The sequence below is a fragment of the Phyllostomus discolor genome, chromosome 14 (genome assembly GCF_004126475.2).
Source record: "Phyllostomus discolor isolate MPI-MPIP mPhyDis1 chromosome 14, mPhyDis1.pri.v3, whole genome shotgun sequence".
NCBI classification, from domain to species: domain Eukaryota; kingdom Metazoa; phylum Chordata; class Mammalia; order Chiroptera; family Phyllostomidae; genus Phyllostomus; species Phyllostomus discolor.
Window position 1 is genome coordinate 15079630 of NC_040916.2, and position 24734 is coordinate 15104363.

General features: G+C 47.7%; 1 protein-coding gene across 1 annotated transcript in view; it reads right to left on the minus strand.

Annotated features, from left to right (window-relative positions):
• C14H1orf21 (chromosome 14 C1orf21 homolog) overlaps positions 1 to 24734 on the minus strand; it is a 191285-nt gene that overhangs the window by 94072 nt on the left and 72479 nt on the right. The window contains exon 2 of the mRNA XM_028530899.2: positions 23786 to 24005. Within this exon, the coding sequence (XP_028386700.1) occupies positions 23786 to 23879 (94 nt within the window). The 5' untranslated portion in view covers positions 23880 to 24005. The remainder of the gene's footprint in view (positions 1 to 23785; positions 24006 to 24734) is intronic.

The following is a 24734-nucleotide window of genomic DNA, read 5'->3' on the forward strand; positions in this document are numbered from 1 at the left end:
TGAAGCTAAAACTGAGTCTTCTAAGACATTTCATGTTTTCAGACCCTCACATGGAACATCGTTGGGCCATTCTGAAGTTCAAAGACGGTGGGGCCCTGGCAAGTAGGCCCATGTGTTAGCTGAAGACTTGGATTAAGTCGCATTACAAAGTTTTTAGAACTAGTTAGAGCAGCTTTAACCATATGCTTGACTCTGGTGACGGCTTTGCATAAACTGCAAGTTTCTACATAAGTATAAAACTAATTACAATAATATTTATATGACTGCGAATATCATAGATAATGCATGACACAAATACAGAATAGTATCTGCAGCTTGGTTCGAAATTTAGCCTCTTCATCACAGAAAATCAGTCCGACTTTGCAAGTCCCGCGGCTTTGTGCTTCGAGAGGTAACATCTCCATCTTCAGTGCGGGGACAGGTTATGGGGTCGTGATGTTGCTTCATGCCACAGCTCCTCCCCTTGGTTGTCTTTTGCTCCCCCTGACCCTTCAGCCCCTACAGATTCAGACACCTTCACTGATAAGAGCTGTTGGCACGGCACAGGGGGCCAATCCCTTCATGCCCCGCTAAAGACTCCCAGCCGTTTGGAATTAGGAAGAGACCCCAACCACCTCGCTCCAAGGCTTCCCGCCTCTCTCTGAAAGAAGGCGCAGCAAAGGTGGAATGTGCGTCCTGAGATGGACCCGGTGCTCAGCTGGAGGAAGGTGAGGAAGAACATATGAATGAAACATGGAAAGGGCCAGAGAGAGAAGACACAGAGAATGTGCGGTCTATCCTAGGGGCAAAGGAAATGCCATTGAACGAGATCCCAGCCCCTTCCCCCTCCACGGGGCAGCGGTGAATCACACTGGATGGAGGGCAGGCCCTAGAGGGGCCTTCTCTTCTGGCTCTGGCTTGCCGGCCTTGCGGCTGTGTGCCCTGGAGGGAGGGGACAGGGCTCTCTGGGCGAACGCAGTGAGCTGATATGACTGTGCACAGGGTGCTATGGTCTCTTCGCATTCTAAGGCCTTGTCCCCGTGTCTGAAGAGGACAGGATGAGAGGTGACATGGCTGCAAGGACAGAGAGGGTGACAAAGCTTCTCTCACTGAGCACGTTTAATAATTAAGACTGGACCCCTGCCGGCCCCATTCTTGAATCATTTAATCATTCCAGAGGCCAGACAATGCATTTCCTTCATTCATTTGGGGTTCATTATTCAGTGACCATGGGACCATTATCCAGTCATTAAGGGCCCCCAGCATTCATCTCTGACAAGCTCCGACAAGAGACGTACAGCCCGATCCAAATCCAGCCTGGATCCCTGCAGGAAAGCATATGCTGACTGAACCCAGGGCTTTCTGTGGGGAGGGGGCTTAGTTCTATGCCACACAGTAATAGTTCCCAACCAAGAAACAGCATGAGTGGCCGAGCCACACCCAGGGAGGGAGGGCCACCTGTGTCATTCTGTCCCAGACTGCGGGATCCCTACCCAGCAGAGAACTGTTCACTGGGACGCCTGAGAAGCTGGGGACCAGCTCAGTCCTCTCTGCTATTCTCCGTGGGGTTCCCGTTATCCTTAACAACCATTCAAGATAAAAGCCCACTCATAAGTATCTTTAATAACCTTAATAATCATTCAGGACAAAAGCCTCCCAATGGTGTATCCTCTCCCCTGCTCTGATTTCATCCTCAGTGTTAGCCGGGACTATAAGCCCCTTCTACAGCTGCAGAGCTTAGTCCTCGACGGGCTGGCCAAGGGGGAGTGGCGGGTCCAAACCCGGGCTGGTTCGAACCCAGGGAAGAGAGTTTTGGGGAGATGATGTAGGTTTAAAGTGTGAATGAGCTCAAAAAGGATTTGCACAAATTTCTAAATCACAGAGATAGGAATAAAAGTTATAAAGATGTCCAACTTTCATGGGGAATACCAGAGAAGGTATTAGACCGTTCCTGGCCAGGTTTCTGGAGCCTTTGATCAGTGGAAGATACTGTCGCTGTCCTCAAGGTAGGCAATGACGTGACATTGCAGTACATGCTGTGACCCTGTCATCCCCATGGCGACTTGACCACTGCCTCCTCTGATAAAGGACAACTGGGTTTTGTCCAATTTACAGGAATTATTGCAAGGCCTTTATGAAACTTATTTTAACAGAAAACTTCATTTTAAGGCCAATGCCATTCCTACTGTAGCTTTGATATAACTTTGATAACCTCATATGATTTTAGCATTAAGACCAAGCAATAAGTCAAGGATCTCTTCCTTCATTGAAATGAGGAGGAGGAGAAGGAGGAAGATGAAGAGGAGGAGGAAGAAGACGAGGAAAGAGAGCCCGCTAATGTTCCGGATCCTGTTCTGAAAGCCTGACATACAACAACCCCCTTAATACAACTCTGGGAAGTATAACATTACTGTTTCCATCCTACGGATGAGGAAACTGAGGCACAGAGCATTCACTCATGTAGCTGCAGCACCGAGCGAGTCGGCCTGGGCCCAGGTCTCGAACCCAGGCCATGTGACTCGGACTCCAGGCTCTTGTTCGAGTTCCCCACATGTGACCTAGAAAGTGAATTTCTGATAAAAGTTATCTTTGTGTCCTGATTTCCATTACGGAACTGTCACATGTTATCACAACATGTAACCCTTCCTTGAATGAATGTCACCTCTGCAGACCAAGCCATTGGAAAAGATGTTATAAAACAGAATCTAAAATAAACACACGCAGTGATAAGTCTTTTCAGAGTAAACTGGAAGGCAGCAACAGCACGTATGAAAGGAGACTGCCTCGCATGCCCTTCTTTGCACATAAAATCGATAAAATTCCACCACCATCAGGGGGGCCTGAAGTGTGAGTTGTTTTTCTAGGACTGGCCATAAATGTCTGCTGATTCATTTGCAGTCGGTTCTTCACTGGCATCCGAGATCAATAGTCGTGAATTTGAAGGCTGGCCGGTCGGGATTAGGAAAATATATGAGGGTTCCAGAAACTCTTCCCCACTTACTGCGGCTGCCACAGAGCCATCACAGACTGCAAACAATTTGGCCAATGGGGTGTGTGCTTGCGTGCGTGTGTGTGTGTGTGTGTGTCTGAAGTACATTTTAATGTAATGTCCATCTGATTTAATTCCTTCAATTGGGTTCTGACTTCGGCGATTTCCTGTGAGGGAGAAGAGCCTCAGATAATAACCAGGCCAGAGGAGCGCATTAGCTCTCCGGCATCCTGGCAGACCACCGGCCCTCCCGTCCCCGAGGCACCTCACCATCGGGCCAGAGGCGCTTAGGCTCTTTGGAAGGAGCAGAGCTAATGAGAAGAGAGCGGATATGGCCGGGAGCAGAAAACTGGAAGGGGGCAGGGATGGAAGGAAAGCTCTGCAGAAGATTAGAGAAAGGGGGGAGGTTTCTGAGGTCGTCAAAAGAAAGACAGACGAAGGTCACCAGACTGGCGGAGAGCGAGGGATTCCCGGGAGTGGATTTCAGGCCGCTGCAGAATGGGGATGCCTCTCTGGGGTCTTTGATGCTACCCGGTAACAATGCAAACTGCTTGTCAGTGATCTTTCTTGCTTCTCATCAATGTGTCTCTGGGTTGAAGCTGGCTTCCGGGGCCTGACTTGACTGAGGTTGTACCACTCACAAGGGTAGGAAACACTGGGCAGGGTCATGGTCAAGTTAAAGGGATTCCCAAGTTTATAAGCATCAGCACGGAATTTTGAAAGGGGAAAAACACAGCGAAAATACAATTGGTGATAAAATAGTGTAGCTTCTCCACTTAGGAAACATATTCATGATTTGACTTTCTCTGCAGATCTCCTGAGAGATGCTCGTGTTCAGAAGGAAGGTGCTGGAATGCTCGGACAGGGCTCACACACGGATGGGAGGGAGGCGGCAGGCTCTCACTCGCTTTCTCTCCTCGGACAAGTCAGTGCCTCTTCTCGCAAGAGCATCCTTCACGTAGAACAAAAGACCATTTCCAGTTGCTGTGAATGGCCAAGTGATATCCCCTCGGAGACTGAGGTGTGTTCCCATGGTGGCTAATAATGGCTCTTTAGGAATAATGTATCTGGGAGAGCTTCACGGTGAGTGAGTGACACAGGAAATAAAAGCACGCTACCTTCCACTCTGGCCAGTGTGGCTCAGTTGGTTGGAGTATCATCCCATGGACAAAAAGGTGGTGAGTCTGATTCCTGGTCAGGACTCACACCCTGGCTGTGGGTTCGATCCCTAGTTGTGGGTTCGATCCCTAGTTGTGGGTTCAATCCCTGGTTGGGGCGCATACCAGAAGGCAACCAGTTGATGTTTCTCTCTCTCTTTCTCAACCCCTTCCTCTCTCTAAAGAGCAATGAAAATTGTCCCTGGGTGAGGGGGAAAAACGAACCACTATCTTCCACAACCCGGTTGGTTTGAACAAGCCTATTTTAGTGACACATTCTGCTCAATTTGTTTATAAACAACAGTAGTAATTTTGAATATTTATCTTTTGGGGAGAGGCGACAGAGTCATTCCTAAGGGCATCCGAGCAGTTCAATTAAACCCCTATCATCCACACTGAGTGGCATAGCAATTTCAAGGTAGGCTCTGTCGTGACAGCCTGAGGACACAGAGCTGATGGTGGGGGCGGGGGGTCCTGAGGGACCTCAGCCACCATCTACATGTAAGCTATTTAAATGTAGATTAGGATCGCCAATATTCTTGAAGATAACGTTCCACTTTGCTTCCTCAAGAAGGATGCAGAGAAGCGAGAAGGAACTGTTGTATCCCCTCGCACCTGTTCGAAGGTCTGTTATCCACGAGGCGGGAGTTAAGAAGCGCTGGCAGGGATGTGGGAAAACAGAACCCTCGTGCACTGCTGGTGGGAACGTAATTGGTGCCGCCACTGTGGGGAACAGTATGGAGGGTCATTAATAAAAAAATAGAGCCACCATATGACTCAGCAATTCTTCTTCTGGGCATTTACCCAAAGGAAATAAAGTCACTATCTCGAAGAGATGACCGCACCCCCATGGCCACTGAGGCATTACTCACAATGGCCAAGGTATGGAAACCCCCTAAATGTAGAAATACACAAAGAAAACATGATTCATATTCAAATATATACATAAATATACTGGAATATTATTCAGTCACGAGAAAGGAGGAAATCCTGCCACTTATAACAAACATGGATATATCCCGACAGCCTTGTGTTGAGTGAAATAAGTCCGACAAAGATAAAGGCTCTGAGATCTCACTTATCTGTGGAAACGAAAGAAGCTGAACTTGCAGAAACAGTACAAGGGTGATTTCCACGGGCCGAGGGGTGGGGGGAAGCCGGGAAATGGTCATCAAAGGGTACCACAAACTCCCAGGCATAAGCCGCCCAAGTTCTGGAGACCCGATGCACAGTGCGGTGGCTACAGTTATTGTACGCTCGAAAGATGCTAAGACAGCAGATTGTGAAGTTCTCACCGTAAAGAAAGGGAACTATGTGAGGTGATGGAGGTGCTAACTGACCTCATTAGGGTAAGCATTTTGCAATGTGTACGTACATTAAATCATCATAATGTATACCTGAAGTTTAAACAATGTTATATGTCAATGACACATAAAGAAAGCTGGAAAAAGTAATAAAAAACGAACTGTCATTTCCGAGTCTTTGGATGATTTAAACACAGAGCCAAGTACGAAAGGCCCGCACTCGTCTAGACAAAGAAGCCAGAAGAGAGTTTGGGAAAACAGCTCCCACCGAGGCACAGAGCGGCCTTGGTACCTTACTTATTAGCACATCGCCTGCTGGCGTGCCGCTCTCCCGCAAGTGGGGCCTGCTCCTCCGAGGCGCTGCTTGCACTAGCGGGCTGAGTTAGGTGAAACCTCAGAGTGCGAAGGTTTTCAAGTCGAACGCGTGACCTGGGCCACGTGTGACCTGGGCCACGCGTGAAGCAGCGCATGCAGGGTGTTGGAGGGACAGGAAGAGCCAGGTGAGGGGAGAGGGAGGGCCTGCCAGGAAGGGAGGGGGACCAGAAACGGACCTCTTCGGGCACCCCTGGCCTCCAGCCCACTTGTGGAAAATGAAAAAGCGAGTCGTGTCTCAAGATCCCTCCACACTCAGGGTGCGTGAAGCGGAACCTGCTGGTTTCTGCAGGGTCAGAAAGTTCTAGGGCCCTGAGTGACTCCGTCCACCTGGGCCAGGCCCCGCGCCTAGGCACAGCCAGCGCTGGAACCCACGGGACAACTGAGCTGGGTGCTCTTTGTGAACCATTCAGCAGCCAGGGAATGTGCCTCAAGGTGAAAAAAAAGTCAAAAGCCACTGATGTAGAATTTCGACCTTATTAATCTTTTTCTGTAGGTATGATTGAATTTTAATAATATAAATGTAACCTTCAATTTGGTCCATTTTCTTAGGTATTGTTTTTTATTATTTTATTTTTTTTAAACATTTTATTGTGCACGTTGTTACAGTCGTCCCATCCCCCACCCCGCCCCCTGCCACCGTTGTCTTATTAACATTCACGGCCCTATCCTGAAAAAGTCTGCACTTTCAAACACTAGTGCCGTGCTTCACCCCACGTGGCCGAGGCTGAGAACACGGTCGTTGCTTCAGAACTTGAAAACCTCGTATCCTGTGACCCGCCAAAGAGGAGGAGCTTCTATTGGTACAAAATGTCACCTCCCATTCCTGCTCCCTAATCAAAAACCCACGGACCACGAAGCTTGCATTTAAAGGCTCCCCAAATAATAGACCCCCAAACTGACCATGTCTCACTACCTCCAGTGATATCTCCCTAGTCCGGACCACCGTCCTTTCTTGCCCCACTCGGCCTCAGGCACCTCCTTCCACGCCCGCCTCTCACAGTCTGCTCCCCACATAGCGGCCAGAGTGAGCCTTGAAATCCAACACCAGAGTCAGAGAGCATCCTTCTTCCACTCCTCAAACGCTCTCCAGGCCTCACTCCGTCCCAGGAGGCCCTCCGAGTTTGTCACCCACCCCTGTGCTGGCACGAGGGCCTCAGGCTTCATCTCAGCCGCCTCCCTCAGGAATCGGGCCCCGTTGGTCCTCTGCGACACGGCTCCCGGGTATTCTCAAGGCTTACCGCCTCTCTTTCTTCTGCTCAAAAAGGTCCGCTACTCGGATGGACCTCTCAGACCTATGAGTCTAAAAGAGCCACCCCATCACCCTCTCTCCCCTTTTTTATTCTTCTCCTGGCTCATCCCCACCCAATAGTGGATTGTTCGTCCCCCTGTTTATTGCCTGTGTCACTTCCTAGGGTGTAGGCAAAACGAGGGCAGCCATTGTTTTATCACGCGTCACATCCCCTAACAAAGGCCCGTTTAACAGTTGCTCAATAAATGTTTCTTGAATGAATAACTGCAATTTTCAGAGTTTTATTGGAGCTAAAAGCATATTGTTCTTTCTATTTGAACACTTGGCAATGTAATAACTGCATTAGGGGAAATAAGGCAAGAACAAAGGAGAAACGCCACGGTCCAAACTCAGAGTCTACACATTTTCAGAATAAAGAAGCGTTTCGGGAGTGAAAGAAGGCAACAGGAAGTAAAAGATTAATGACAAAAATGCGTGTTAAACAGCTGACACAATAAATGCCAAAATGCTGGGTACAACATTAAAAATAAACTCCTATTTCATACACAGTTTCACCATTTCTGCCTTGGTCACGGGTCGAAATTGACAGTGACATTCACACGGGGAAACACGGGTGCCTGCAGCTTGGAGGGACCGCACACGCCATTCAGCTGGTTTTCAAAATGGAAATGAAGCGGAATCTGAGGGGAGACTTGTCCCAGTCTGGATTCATGTCACAGTTTGGAAGTATTCATTAGTCTCAGAGATTGCTGCTTTAATGCCGTGCATTTCCACTTCACCCTTACTCTGGGACCTCCCATTCCTCATGGCCATGCACCTAGCCTCTGGGAATACATTTAAAATAAAGATGTAAATACCCACTTACATCATAACGAGCATGGACTTGAATTGCCTTCAAGGCTGCACACACACGTCCCCCGAGGCCTTCCTCCCCACCCACTAACCCCCTTCCCCAGCAAGGGCTCTTGTCTCTGAGAACTTCACTCAGGCAACCTTTTAAAATGCCATCAAGGGCTGTTTTTATTCACAGCTGAACAGTCTGTTGGTAATTATATATGTTAGCAGAATATTATTTATATATACATTAAATATTACTGCCATAAGATTATTATTTCTGCTCTCTTTTAGAATTTAACTTTCTGTAAGTTTTGACTTTCTCTTGCCCTTTTGTAGTCTGGCTGGACCGACACAGTATCACTACACATAGTAATAAACAAAATCCCACCTGGAAAGGGACCAGATTACAGGACAGTAGTTCTTGACCAAGTCATAAAGCTGGGAATTTAAATGTTCTCTTTTCGTCTAGACTTTGTTTAAAATTATCTTCTATTACACATTTCAGTATCCCTTTCAAATAACAGAGCCAACGTACTCTACCACTACTGCTGACCAAACTTTGAAACAGAAAGTCAGCACCCGGATTCTCTCCCTGCCTAGAAACTACACAAACCGTTATCGCTGGATGAAAGATAAACACCCAGCCAGATGAGACAGAAGCGGGGACAGGGCTCCACACACTTCCAACTTTCTCACCTTCCAGCTTGTGGTCACGCTTTGAAGCTACAGAAGTTACTGGTAATACTTCTTTTTAATTTTTTAGAAGAAAAAAAAATTACATCATGAAGCAATCAACACCTTAGCCAACTCTGGACCAGAAAGCTGGTAATTATTGAACACGACCACCGCCATCATTTTTCTAAAAAAAATCAAAACCGTATCATATATAATCTTTTCAGTGGCCGCGTGGCTGCAGAGAAATGGAGAACAGGGCCTTGAATGCGCTGTCCACAGGGTGGGGATCCAAGTGGAACCTCTGAGGCCCCGCCTTCCCAGAGCGACCACTAGCGCTCAGCCCACTCACTGCCAGGATGCAGCAACCGAGGCTCACAGAGCTCACTAGTCCCAGTTACCTTGCAGGGGATTCCAGGCGTCCCCAGGATCTCCAGCCACTAAGCCTGTGGCTTCCTTGTAAACTGGGGTTCCTAGGCTACAGCCATGTGTTTGTATCTGTTTTAAAAAAAAAACCTTATGCACTCTGTAGCCCACTGTGATCGCGAAGGGAAGTTACTTCTGCAAAAAATTACAGCAGAAAATTGGAGAAGAACCGAGAGATTGAAACTTAAGCCACAAAGGATGAGGACAGCTTGATTTAACATTAGTAACGGGACAGTCCCTACCTACACAGCCCTGCTGACTTCTCCTTGTTATGCTTTGCAATGACGAGCAAAACAAAGCCCAGTGGTTAAAAATAAACGTAAAATGGGAAATGTTCTCATGGTTTTTTCCTATCTTTTCGTTTGTTCTCAAATCTTAAGCATAGGTATTGGGCTGAAAACAGGTCAATAAAACCTGTTCATTCACTGAGTGTGCCACAAGTTGGCAAAGTCAGCTCCCCCTTCAGAGCCAGGAAGTTCACTGTCACCAGTGATCTATGGTGGTGAAGTCAGTGTTGAGAGGTGGGGGTCAGGGGAGGACATAAGAACTTTGTTATTGGTAACCATTCCTCATGGCTACTTCTGGAAACAAGGAAAAGTACTACACCTGCTAATATTTCCAGTGGCAACAAGGACACGAAAACACAGAACATTCTTTTACTAAGCTAGGATCTTGACCGCATGCTTTTATATGTTCTAACCCGTGCCCGCAGCGGCTCTAAGTTACGAGAGGACCTGAAGGGAAGGGAGAAAGGCATGGCGGTTACACGTACAGATTTCGGGTCCAAACCAAGAGATTCCTAAGGTATTATGAGGATTAAATAAACTAACAAACAGCCAAACACCCGAAATGATGCCTGACACATAAAAAGTACTAAATAAACAAGTAAACTCTTCTTAAAAAATATTCTAGATTATTCTCTCTTTTAAGAGAGATGTTTATCTTAGTATGTTTCCAAAATTTTTGTTATTTCATTTTTTTTAAAGACTCCCTTTAGAGACAGAGAAGTTAGAACAGGTGAAAAACCCCACAGGGGCACGAAGGCTCACTGCTCACCAGCGCCGCCCGCAGCGACGAATCGGCAGCACCCGTCCCTCGTCTCGCCTGGTGAACACGGAGAGGCTTTGCTGCGGTCCGTGAGTGTGCACATCGAGTACACGTTGTCACCAGATCAATGGAGGCACTCCACGTGTACACAGCTCATAACCGGATGGTTCCATTTAAACCCGCAGTGTAACACAAGGAAGTGAACCAGCAGACACACCCCAACAAGGAAACGAAGCCTCGACTATTGGAAACATGATTGTCTTCCTATCCTAAAAGTCTGGAGAATGCAGGATTAATTATTCCATATACTTCGCTTTGCATTCAGCCTTCGGAACTGCAGAGCCAGACAGAGTCGGACATGCAGATGAAGTCCCAGCCTCTGAAACACAGGCTTGCCTTTCCTGGGGCTCAGAAATAAGTCCCTCAGGCTGTAGTCAACAGGAGCAGGCTCAGCAACTGGGTGCAAGGCAGGGGGCGTCTTCCTCCCAAAACCTGTGACCGTTTGTCAACAAGAACCAAGGGAAACTCATTGCGAAACATGGCCCATTGCATGTGTTTGCTCTTCCTTCAGAGCCGTGGAGTTGAGTGTCACGGATGAGTCACGGCGGTGAAGTCAGCACTGAGCGGTGTGGCCCAGAGGACTGTCATCGGTGCACAGGGTCCCGGCCAGGCCACCAGGCCCTGCGTACAGCAAGGCTCAATAGATTAGAACTTGCCGAACGGACGACCTGGCTGAGAAGGGAAGAGGTAGGCGATCTGATGCTTCGCTCTCCCTCTACACGGAAAGTTCCCGAACCACGGGAACTGTATCTTGCTCATTAGAAAAACCCCTTATTAGGCCTGACAGAGGGCCTCCTCTTTCTAAGGCACCTGTCAGACACAGGCTCTAAGGGAGCGTGTTACCTGGATGAACTCAGAAAAGTTACTCACTCCTCACAGCCTGCACTCGCTCACCTACAATGGGGCACAACAGAACCAGGTCATTATTATTAGTATCGGCTCATTACTTATGTATTGGGCACCGTGAAATGTTAGGCAACGGCGATACGTGATTAGATGATAAGTATTACCTCCAAGGAGTCAACAATCATAAAATAGTGATTTCCTACAGAGGAGCTAGATTTCCCTCTGAGAAGGAGGCGTCTTTGTTTTCCCATCAGATCTGACGGCTCTGCCCCCAGAGCAGCCCCTCCCACCCCGGTGCTTCCCACGGCCGTGGTCCTCGTGGGCATCCTGTGCCGACACTCAATGCAGCACTTTGTGTCACGTTTCCAAGTGTCTATTTCTCACCGATTTATTTCCTGTGGGTAAAGGGTGTTTTTTTCTAAAGTTGAGTAAACTCTTTGTGGGCGGGTCACCTGACTCTGTTTCTTTTGTCTCTACCACCCACAAGCACGCAGGCCTGTTTAGGAGCAATTGCTTATGATCAGCTGAAACTGCCCTCCCCTTGTAAGTGGCCCATCAACAACCACTGACCGAGGCCCCGCCCGGTGTGGCTCAGTTGGTTAGAGGGTAGTCCTGATATGCCAAGGCTAGAGGTTCGATCTCCGGCCAGGGCACATAAGAGAAGCAACCGATAAATGCATGAATAAGTGGAACAACAAATCGATGCTTCTCTCTCTCTCTCTCTTTCAAACTCCCCCCCCCCACTCAAAAAAAACCACTGACAGAATTATTATCTCAGGAGTACTTAATTGGATGAAGCAATTTCCCTCACTGTTGAGGGTGCCATTATCAGAAACACAATTAAACTGCGACACCAATTTATGATCACAAACTACTCGGCTGGAAATACCGAACAGCTGAAGAACACTCTGGAAGGCTGGGTGGGTGAATGAGTGGCGGGCCACCTCCTCCTCTGTCCCAGGAGGATGGGCATGCCATTGTCACCTCACACTGTGTCCCAATTTTCCCTCTAAAAATTGGGGCAAAGATTCAGGGTTTACCTGAAGTAGCAAGCACCTGCGTGCCTCTTGAGATAGTAACTATGGCCATGGCATGGGATTCCTTACATCACCACACATGAAGAATTTATATGTGACATATAACACCTAGAAAATTCACTCTGGGGACACCGCCAGTGTGCAGTAATAAATACAAGAGTTGCATTCTGATTTCTGTGTGGCAGCATACCCTGACTCGTCTGGTTCCAGGATGCCTTAGTGACAATATGGCCTCACCATGTATTTGAGGCCATGTTCCGACATTCGTGTTTCAGGGCTGGTCAGACCTAACCTGAGGTGGGGCTGACCACTTAGCTTAAGAAACGAGCAGCAGATCTGCCAGACTTCCTGTTCAGCGTTCTCTAAACACTCAGCCCATTTCCAGACCCCTAACATAATTACGATGTCTGTACAGCCTGTGTGAGCTTTGCAGTGTTTTGAAAAAAACTAGCATAAACTTTCCAGATATTTAAGACTCTTGTCCTAATGTGAGAGTTTCTATCAAGTTATCTCCCCGCTGGCTTGGCGAAGCTTCCCCATCTCCACCCAATGCACCTCCGAGTCTTCCCACTGTCTCCTGGCCTGAAACCCCTGCTCTGCCTCTCTTCCTTCGTCTGTTGTGCAGCCTTTAAGACTCCACCAAGACCTTAATTGTCCTGGGATAAGAGAGCCTTCTGCTTGTCATCATGCAATGCTAACAGTTTGTGCTGAGATGCCCGTCTCTTGTACCATCAGTTCCTAAAGGGAAGGGACCAGGTTTAATCCATCTTCATAGACTGGTCCTTGGTCCCCGTGCAGCAGTCGGTACGCGCTTGCAAGACTGAACTGAACGGCTAGGTTCCAAGTGAAACCAGGAAGCACCAGTGATCAGACTCCATCTGTTTACCTGGGCAAACACGCCTGTCAATCAAATCCCGGTTGCCCGGGACTGTTCCAGTGACAGGCCGGGCTTTCGCCTCTGGGGCAGACTTCACGTTGCCCTGGAGGCCTATCTGAAGGCCTTTGGAAGATGGGAACACAAAATTATACATATCAAAGTAAAGAGTGGCCCTGGCTGGTGTGGCTCAGTGGATCAAGTGCCAGTCTGTGAACTAACGGGTCGCCGGTTCGGTTCCCAGTCAGGGCACATGCCTGGGTTGTGGGCCGGGTCCCCAGTGGGGGCACACAAGAGGCAACCGCACTGGGCTAATGTTTCTCTCCCTCTCTTTCTCCCTCTCTAAAAATAAATAAATAAAATCTAAAAAAAAACCCAAAACAAAATAAAGAGTGGTGCCAAGTGATACACATTCACCGTGAAAGCTTTAAATCATACAGAAAAAAACGAAGAAGAACTAAGAGTCACCTGCAACTCCACAACAGAGAGCTTGCCATGCCTAACGTTTCTGGCGAGCAGCCTTCCCACCACTTCTTTGCGGCACCTGTGCAGAGCTGCACGCGTATTCTAGACAAATCGGCTCTGCAAGCGAGACGGGCTTCCCAGAAGCCTAGTGCGCTTTTCACTCAACAACGTGCCGTAGACCTCTGCTCCCCGCTGTGAGCACAGAGCGCCCCAGTCTTCCGCCGCTGCATCCGACGTGCAGGGGCGGGCAAAAGTCGGTAAGTGTTATAGTAGGTGACACAATCAGTAATGAATAAATAACAACACGAGAATAAACTGTTCTGTGCACTCCCAACGACAAGCCTACTTTGGCCCACCCCTGTCTGTTCCACCAGTGAGGGGGACCCTTGAGCGCACAGGTGTGCTTACCCGAGTATCTCCTTAGGATAATGCCCTAGAAAGGGTACTGATGACGCAAAGGGCATATTCTCATGCAAATTATGTATATATCTAATCATATGTATGACTAACTATATATAACATATAATTATATATAAAATTTACTCATTTATATTTGTATTACATTGAATATATATTAATATATATTTATATTCATAATATATGTCTATATTAAATATATGAATATTTAAATATGTTACATATGTACTTATATGTAACATATTTAAATATGTATTTATATTTAACATATTTAAACATAACTTTATATAATCTATAAATATACATTTCTATAACTTACATAAAATATATATTTATGTCATATATGAATATATAAGTATATTTATACATTCACATTTATAAACATATATGGCTGGATTATTTATAATTGTATGTTTATGTATGTATATACATAAATATACCACATATAATATATAATAAATAATAGAAATATAATTATATGAAATTACATATATTTAGCCATATATTTAAATTATATCTATAAATTTATATATAAGTATAATATATGAATATATTTAATAAACATTACATTTATATATATTTATTAAATATATAAATTATATATATTTATACTTATAAATATATAAATATATATGTGACTAAATAACTATAACTATTTGGGGCTGCAGGAAAATTGTTCTGGCCTCACATTCCCAGTGATAGCATGAGACAGGGGCCTTGTTCCTGACAATATGAGCAGCAAAAAATGTTTTGTTCTGCTTTTTTTCGAGGGGGCTGTGTGGTTTATTTGATTACTAAGTTGTATATCTTTCTGTAGGTTTATTCTCCTTTTGAAATTTTTTCTTTCTCAGTTGTCTGATAACCAACTTCCTCTATTTTTCAATGGGGATGTTAGTTCTTTCCTGATGATTGAAGAGTCTTTATATTAGTCATGTCAACCTGTTTTGTGTTGCAAATATTATTCTCAGCTTGGCCCTTGTCTTTTAAGTTTGTTTACGTTGGTTGGTTTGCTGGTTGCCACTCGGAGACGTTACATTCCTACGCAATCAAGCCGATCAACCTTTCTTCGAAGGCACCGGGCTTTGTGGCAATGACGAAGGAGACATTTGCAACCTAAGACTTCAAAAGCACTCGGGTGTTTTTTATAGTGCCTTTATGGTTTTGTGTTTTACAGTTCAATCTTCAGATTCATCTGAAAAACTCTAGTACGAAGAGATGAGTCAGGAAATGGAAGCAGTGCCTAATCGGTACATCTTTTTATTTCAGTGGGTGATGGATGCGTTTGCCCAGTTCCAGGCACTGAGGGTTAGCCGTCGGTGTCTGCTGCCTCTCGGCTGCTCCGCAGTGCTTCACGGGGAAATGAACGCCCTGACGTCCCTACACGTCGCCACTGCACAGGATACACCCAAGAGCAGGAAAATGCTGAATCCAACCACACACACACACACACAGAGGGAGAGGGAAAGGGGGGAAAGGCGGGGTTGTATTTGGTAAATAAAAATATATTTGTTAACTTCTATCATGGGATATTTTTTAACCACACTTTTATAGAAATAAGGCATGATATATTGACTACTCTTAAATCATATGCTTTAGTATTTTGATTTTTAAAGACATATTCACACGCCCTACACACAACAGAAGCTGGCCTAGGTCAAAACAGAGAAAGAATGTATTTACCAGATAACAAGATAAGTATTATGTGGATATATTAGAAAATTACACATTTGCCATAAATTGATTATGCCTCCCCCACCCCTCAACCAGTGTCATCAAAGCTGCTGGCATGACGATGACAGTGATAAATGACAGTCGCCCTGTGTATCATGTGGCAGGTCCTGTTCTAAGGGCTTGACCTCCATTGTACCTGTAAGTCTCACAACTGTCCTCTGGAGGCAGGTAAGTAGTAGTATTGCCCAAGCTACACAGGTGGGGAAACTGAGGCAAAGACAGTCTCAGCAATTTGCCAAGACTGCATGCTAGTGAGTAGCTGAGTGGGGATTTGGAACCAGTTTGCCAGATCTCAGGCCCACGCGTTTACCATGACAGTGAATTTCAGGCCCACTGGAAACAGCCCTGATGACTACAGAGAGACTCCAGGCATCCTCCTTGTCCTTGAGGACGAGCTGGAGCGGCCAGTTAGCAAGACCTCCCAGAGACTCCTGAGCAAAGGTTGTTCTGGATTCAGTGGCGCAGACAGGTGCCTTATTCCAGAGGGGGAACCTCCCCTAGCTAAGAGTCCACACTTCCCACGGGGAATGAGGTCAGCAACACCGGTGTCAGACGGACATTAGACTTCTCAGGGCGATCATTTCATCATAAGTTACGTATTACAAATATCTAACCATTACGTTGTGCACCTGAAACTAATATAATGTTGAATGCCAACTGTAACTGAAAAATTAAAAAAATTTCTTTAGCGAGTCAGCATCCTCCATTCCAGTCAGAGTCCCACTTCTTCAGGTAAGTGAACAGGCGTGGTTCTTAGCTTGTTTCCTTTCGTGTCATTGGGGAAAACAACAATTGTCACGAGGGAAAAGGCCTTATCAGCTATAACACATGAGTCAAACAGCTGTGCTTTTGATCTAACAATTCAGCGGCAAAACACAGCCACACTTAAGGCTCCAGGTACAGAAGGTAGGTCCCTGCAGAGACCTGAAACGAGATCGAAGCCCCGACAGGTGCTGCTGGGGAGGAGGTGATACCAGGTGGGCGCTTACAGCAACATGGGTCCTTTCCACCGCACCAGCCGGGGTTCCAGGAAGAAGCCGCTGTTTTGAGTTCCTGAATTCTGTGATGCCACAGAATTAAATACCTCTGAGAAGTGTGATGGGTGAAGAAACCTTCGCACCCTCTCTCTCGTTGCCGAGTCACTTTCTGAGAACCTCCCCCAGCACAGAACCAGCCTTGCCTGCAGCTCCTGTCCTCCCTCCGTGCCTTTCACTGGACAGTGCCAGAGGGCCCGGAGGCACCCCGCGGCATCTTCACTGCCTTCTCCAATGCCAAGTTCATGCTTATTTTCTGCCTGTGGGAGGGCTCCAGGCAGCAACAGAGAAGAACAGGCCCCTGGAGGGGCAAGAGCGACCAAAGGAAACCCCCAAAGTCATAAAGTGGAAGGGACGTCACCAAGGGCCCAGTCACAGGGCGCTGCCAGTGGTCTCTGAAAACACAGGGGCTCCCTGGTCATGCAACCAGGCTGCCTCCGAGCAGTGACAAAGGTCCTCTTCTCCACTTTTCTCTGTACCTAGCATGCAAACAGGCTTGCAAGACTGGTTGGCAAGGGAGAAAAAAAAATAGCGCTTGGATTTTTCCTTTTTAAACTAGAGAAACCATAGAGCCTTTCTTGAATTTCTGTCGTAGAAGATTCTTCCGGACAGAAACTTCATTCCGACTCTTGCTCAGCCAGGGCGCTATGCACCGAGGGGCTGCGGGCAGGGTGTGTTCGGAGGTGGGCAAGGGGGCGAGCGAAGAGGCTGGACCAATCTGCTCAGCTTCACAGTGAATGCTCGAGTGCTAATTATGCAGCAGGCATTGTTCTACCTGCTTTCCATTGTGGACACATCTGGTCCTGCACACAGCTCCAGGTGGTGGGTACCATTATTATCTCCATATGATACAACAGAAGAGGAAACTCAGAAACTAATGAGGGTAAGTTACCCGTCAAAGATGACACAAGAGGTGGGGGAGCTGGAGCAAACCCCAGCTGGGAGAAGAGGACCTACAATCACCACGTGGTACAGGCTTGGCTCCTCTCTCCCGTCAGAGCAACAAGCACCTATCAGAATGGCCCAGAAACTATCTCAAACAAGACAACGAAACTACGGTATTTGGGGCAGCTTCTCGGAGTCAGACACTGGGCGGAGACACCGCCCCTTTGGAAGTAAGCGATGACACTCCTGGCCGAGGTGGGCTGACTTCTGTAATTTCACGAATGCCTCGCTCTCTTCTTGCCGTTAAGACCGTTTCCAAGGCTCAGCTCAAGACATCACGGACTCTTTAAAGACTAAACCCAGGGCCAGGCTCCCCACTCATCCTGACTTCACGTTTTTTCCAGCTTGTTTACGACGACGACCATCCAATTCTAGCACAAACCCATCAAAGGTGCCTCCTGTCCTCAAGGTTCTTGACGGACTCAATGAAAACGAAATGAGGGGAAAAGATGTGCTCCCTGACCTTTGGGAAATAACAACTTCAAAAGTCAATAAAACTTCCTACTCGAGCAAAACCATTCCATTAGAGGCAGCTAAACACTTGGACCTGTTAGCATAGAGAGACAAGCAGGTTCGCTCGCCCCTCCTCATCGGCCACGCTGTCTCAAAACCTCGGCTTCTCTGCCGATGCGGTGCACCCACCGGAGACCCTGCCTCCCAGCCGAGCGCACCTCCCCCCCTGCAGAGTCAGAGCTGGGCGGGAGCTCGGCTGCTCCGCCCGTGACCTCTTCTCTTCCATTCAGTAGTAAGTAAACTCCAGAACGGAACCTTGGAAGGAAATTCTCAACACCAACGTGACCTATCAGAGCCTCAAACCAGCTCTCTCTGGAGGGGAACACAGTGTGAATTATGTATGCACTTTAAATGTTTCTAGTAGCCCCATTAAATAAGTAAAAAGAAACTGGTGAAGTTCACTTTTAAAAATATGTTACATTTAACCCAATCTACCCAAAGTGTTATCGTTTCAACATGGAATACAAAAATTATGAATAAGTTATTTTACATTCTTCTGTTCATACTAAGTCCTCAAAATCCTGTGTCTGTTCCACACTTATATCTCATTTATGTCTAACCACATTTCACATGCTCAAGAGTCACATGTGGGTGGGCAGTACTGAATGGCCCAGAATTAAACACTCGTCTCTCTGTTACTGTCTCACAGACATGGAGAGATGAATTAATTGTCATTTCACACACTCAGAAATCACTCGAGGAAGAAACAGCGAATCAGTACTTTGTCTCCAGCTGCTTTGAATCTCGAATCTGATAAATTTGAACCTGATACGTTTTCTCAGTTGATCTTTCCCAGTTGACCTGGGAAGTTGGTCCCTGTAACATTTCGGATGGATGACAGTTTAGCATAATGTCACACACACGCGCGTGCATACACACACACACACACCCCCCTGTTACATGTTCTCAGGTTACATAGCCTAGGCGAGAACGGAAGCCACACAGCAATATGGAGCCCAAGTGAGAGACATCAGCCAAATTCCTTTCTAGTCAGTTTTACACCACCAATCCAGACGGGTTTTCTGTAATAATCTCAGCCCCTCCGCTGAAGGGAGGCTTCATACCCATGAGACTCTTGGTCCCTAAGCCAAACTCGGCATCGACCAAGGCCACCCAGTCATGACAGGGAACGGGTACGGTCAGGGCCCAACCCGATCCCTGACAATCTCTCCGCCTCCCGCTCCCGGCATTCCGGGAGCCCTCTGTCCTCTCTGGGCGATGCGGTCCCTGCCTTCAGGGGACTGAGCAGCTCATCACAGGGATGACTCACGTACAAACAACGCAGGATCAGACATGCGAACAAAGAAAACCAAACATGTATGTAGGTATGAAACAGACAACTTTCTGAAGGTGTTAGAAAAGCTTTGTGCAAGCTTTGGTGACATTTGGAAGCAGAGGTGCTGGCTGGTGCACCCGAGGGTCTGCAGGGCGGGAAGCGTGCGGAGAGGTCACAGCGCGAGTGGTCCGGTCTGGCTGGAGAACGGGGATCAGGATGGAGAGAGTGTGAAGCAAGGCTGCCAAGGAGGGTGTGAGCCATTTTCAGAGGTTCTGAATGTCCACGAAGGATTTCGGACTTTACTGGTTAAGAACTCCACGCAACAGAATGTTCCAGAGCAGGAGAATAACAAGACAAAGAAGTCTTTTAGAAGAATCCAACACAGTCTGACTTGGTGCAAGAAATTAACATTTAAAAACAAACAAGTACGAGCACAGAAGCAAACAAACCAGAGAAAGGGTTTGTGGAGATGCTCAGAGAGAACCCTGCACTATTCTGGCTAATGGGCTCCTCCAACCTGAACTCTGGTGGTGGCAGGAAAAGTGACACTGGAAGCAAGTTCAGAGTCACAGGATCTGGGAACCGGAAGAGACAAAGTCCTCGGCTTGAAAGCCTTTGCAAGACAAAGACCTACATTCCTGGAAAAACGGTCACGGCCTTCATGCAAGCAGGAAAGTCAATGGAACTGAAGAGCTTCCGTCTCTTGGGGAAGAGCGGCAGCAGACACAATGATCTTGGGTTTGAAACATTTGTTTCCCTAATAAGACCTGAATCTGTTGTATGCACCCACTTCCATAGACTGCATGATGGACTGTTGAAAGAAATCCACCGAGCCCTTGCCTTCCTCTAGAACTTGCTTAACTAGGTCATGATAACTTGAACCTGCTGGTCACTTGCTTCGTGCAAGCTGGTTTGGCAATCTGCTCAGCTGTCCTCAGACTGACCTCAGCAGATCTGCTGGCCGCTCCTCACATCTGCTCTGACCAATAAGGGAAGGAAGTTCCGATCTGGAGATGAGGTTTCTGGCCTGGACTTTGCTTCAGAAAGGGCCACAGTATGTAAGGCACGACTCTAGATCTGAAAGTTTTTACGCTTCGATATTTAAAGTGAAAGTTCATAGGTGAATGTCAGTGATCCATTTCCTCACCGATGATCCCCTGATTGATGAAATCTAGACGTCAAGATGCTCATGCGTCGCTTCATCCTTGATGGTGGCATAGTCTACACAAATTCCGTCACACACATTGGGAGTGGTCAGGCTCCTACGTAAACCGAACATCACAGAGACCAAGCTGCTTCATAAGAACAGAAATCCCCATCTGTAAGAACGCAGAGCTAATCAGTGCTCCCTGGCAGGGCCTCGGAAGCTGCGGAATGAGATTCACACCCTCAGGAAAAGATGCTACGTGACCTCCAAGTGCCACGTTTCACAGGCTTTGTCAACGCTTCAACAACACGTGGTGATAACGTCTTCAAACATTTAAAAACTTTGAGCTTTTAAAAGTGAGTGAGGCCCCTTTATTCAGTTAAAATGAGAAAATGGTATAGCTGTGCAGGTTGGAATACAATCCAGTCGTGGGGTTCTCGCTGCCCATCTCAATGGGTGCGATGACCAGTCTCCAAAGATGCCCCCCCCCCCAATTAGGGGGCAGACTGGGGAGGTGGCAAGCCTTTGTGTCCCCTTGCCCCTGGGAGGGTCTCTCGACTTGTGGCTTTCTTGGACTTTGAAGCCCAGGTCTTAAGAGCTGTGGCAGCTTCCACGTTACCTCTCAGAAGCCGCACTCACACAAAAAGCTGAGACCGCCCAGCTGGAAACAGAGGCCTAGAGGACAGGGAGGCCTGAGCCCTCTTGGTCAGTTGAGCCCGGCTGAACTCCAAGCCGAATGCGGCTGCCTGGAGCCCAGGCAAACAGAGCAGATGAACCCCAGCCACCCACAGAATTGTGAGAAGTAATAAACAGGTGCTGCTTCAAGCCACTGATGGGGGGTCCTTTGTATTACGTGTAATAGATCACGGAAACAATGGGAAACAAAAGATACCAAATGGTTAGAAGCGGCCCATTCAGAGATGGCCAAACAATCAGTGGCCATCTGCGACCATTCTGGGGACTGCACACTTGTGCGTGAAAACCAGTTTCAGTGGAGGGACACAGATGGGACCCGCTCTTGCCCTGTTCAGACACTAGCACTCGGCAACGGCCAGGGTACTGGCGCTGACAGGCACACGGTGCTGTGACGATCCTCCCCCCCCCCCCCCCCCCGCCCCCGTCCTTGTCGAGCTAGAAAAACCATCCCCCTTGTCTGGTTTACAAAGCTCTCTCCCTCCTTGTGTGCCTGCCCATGTTTGTTAGAGAGAATAACAAGATGATGAATGCAGGTGTGAATAAAGCTTCCATACGAGTTTTGGGAGGATGAAGAGAAGTTGGCAGAGGCCTCAGCTGCACTCTCCAGCCTGGACGCCGTACAGCCCCACAGACTGGGCCATCCCCAAGTAGACTGGATTGTCAGCCCCCGTTCTTGACCCTTCCCTACACACCCTGGCTGTGAATGCACTGCGGTCAGATGCACTTCCCTGCGTCTTGTCTTTGAACCTGTTCATGCGACTTGACTTGACGGCTGGTAGCAGTGCCAGCGTGCCAGCTCAAAGCCCAAGCTTAAGCGGCATCTTGTACCTTGCTCGCACTTTCACCCTTTGCACAAGGAGGGCATGCCCCCTCGGCTCACGGTCCCAGCAGGAAGATGAGAGACATTAGGGCAGAGCCACTAGGGCTGATCCACCAACTTGTGACCCAGGGACATGTGCTCATTGCTGAACGCCATGAGCCAATAGCTGCCCAACACAAGGCTCCCTTATTAAATGTAACATTTGAAAACCACAAATGGTACTTGAGGACAAGGGAACGTCTTCTTGGCTATAAGAGCTGTAACTAAATTAGCAAACGGATGTTTCAGTTCCAGTGAGTTGTTTTTCCAGAAACTGGTTTCCATGCTCTATCAGGGGTATCAAACTCATTGTCACCAGGGGCCACATCAGTCTTGCGGTTGCCTTCAAAGGGCTGAATGTAACTTTAGGACTGTATAAGTGTAACTACTCCTTAACTAGGGGCAAGGAGCACGGCGCTGCCGCCGTGGAGAAACAAGGTGGAGGGCCAGATTCGGCCTACAGGCCTTGTGTTTGCCACCCGTGAGATTCTAGACACTAAGTTTTATTGAGATGCGAGGTTCCTCTTCTCCTCAGCTCTAAATCCTATAGAGTCACCACTGGGAGCAAATTCATTCCAGGCTTCTTACTTCTTACTTACAAGTACTTCTTAAAGCAAAGCAAAACCCTCCTCCGCACACGTACACTGGTCCACTTTACCGTTAGCCCTTCGCAGCATTCCCCAGTCCTCCCCGGGGGATGGAGGCAACCATTACAACGGATCAAAAACTAGAGACTCTAAATGCAGTAGAATTATTTGAAGTGACTAAACAGTGCAACTGTAGCTATTTACACATAACCATTATTTCAGCAAAGTTCCTCATCGAACAAGGGATGAAGAGGTGCTTTTAGGAATACAAGGGCCGTGTCAACGTCCAGTAGTGGGTATTATTGTTAAAGTAACTCAACAGACACTGCTTCAACTGCCTTGCACCAACTGGATTTTTGTACTGACACACAGAAACGATTCATCGGGGCAAGAACTCATCTGCCAAGGAACACATTTAAGATGAGATGAACTCCAAAGCCCAGAAGTGGCCGGGCAAGGGCCGGGCAAGGGCTGGCCGTGGCCAGCGAGGGCACTGGGCTTGCTGTGAGATCAGTGGGGAGCTCAGTGGCTGCCTGGAGGCCATGGTCATACTGAAGGGGAAACCGGTACCCACCCTTTGGACTGCTGCCTCCAGGAATGAAGACCCAGTGGCATCAGAGCTTTGAAAGAAATCTGGGGTTTCATGAGAAATGTCCTCATTCTTAAAGGCCATCTTACTTTACATTGTAAGACTCGCTGGGAGTCGAAGAAAATGTATCAGCAGGCCATATGCGGCCACGGGTTGGCAGTTCTCGACCTCCGCACTTGGTATTCTAAAGTCAGCTTGAAATGTCACAGAGAGGCTAAAAGATGATTCTTAAATTCTTTGTATTTGTAGTTTTGGATCTGAAATTTTATTGTCACATAACCTCCCCACCCCCCGACAAACACTTCATTCTCTCATTTACAAACCCTCACTCCCTCTACTTTCGGACCTCGCTGCTTTCAGTCCATAATTCTCTACCAGGACACCCTTACGACAGGTGCCCCACACACCTGTATAAGTCCTTCCAGTTACTGAAAACTTGATGCAAATGCTGGCTTCTGCATAAAACCCCCATGATCCTCCTCGAAGTCCCCTACATATAAACTATAACGAGATTGTCCAGTGGGTCAGATCTGCATTGATTTCTAATCCCATCTCATCAGCTCCTTTCCCCACCCCCCACCCCCAAAGGCTGCAACCAAATAAGCACAAGGATTCACCCGATGGAAGTCAAAGGCCGGGATCAACAGGCCGAGATCAAGTTCAAGGGCACTCACCGCCAAACACATCTCCGTTCTGGTAGTTCTTCCCTTTCTGGGCTTCCTCTTCATTTTGAACAGTGGCAACATGCTTGGCGGAGGCACAGCCCATAGTCTCATTCGCTCAGCTTCAGCCGGGCTGAACTGCAAATCATCTCTACAGACACGGGGACATCTTCCTTTTCTTTAAACACGAAGAAAACCAACCTTCCTGCCGAGTCGGTCAAGATGTGCGCACCTGCAAGAAGCGAAAGCTGGATCAGAATGCGTGAGACAAAACCCACGTCTGGGTATCTTGCTGTGCGGCGGGACCACCAGGCGCTGGGATTCCTGCACGGCCTCATCGCGCTGGGGATGTGACGGCGCCCCGCCCAACGCGATGCCCCGTGGGCCATCCTACCTCATCCCCGTACAGCAAGCGGGAGCAGGAGGCATGGCCCCTGCACCACGCGTGGCTGAACTTTTTGAGGAGATACAAATATATACATATAGTTTTTCCAATAAATTCCAGAGCACTACTGCTTGCTACCACATATGTAAAGCGCATGCATGTTTGCTAATTAATGTTCTGCAATATGAAAACCTTCAGCCCTGGCCAGGTAGCTCAGTTGTTTGGAGTATGGTCCTGATAATGCTAAGATTGTGGGTTTGACCCCAGGTCAAGGCACATACAAGAATTAACCAATAAATGCATAAATAAGAGGAACAATAAACTGATGTCTCTCTCTCTCTTTCTCAAATCAATCAATAAAAATACTTTACAAAAAAACCATCAGAGGAAGGAAGGCGTGCTTATGAGATGCACATCGCTCAGGCAGCTGCGGAAAGTTGTCCACGTTCCCCATCCTGTTCTGCAGGCCTGGTCTCAGTTCCTCTCGCTTTGCCAGGAGGGGACACTCCTCTCCCCAGGTGGCTGCTAAGGGTCATTGTGATTGTCACCGCCGCTGCTGCATTCCTGGCCAGCACT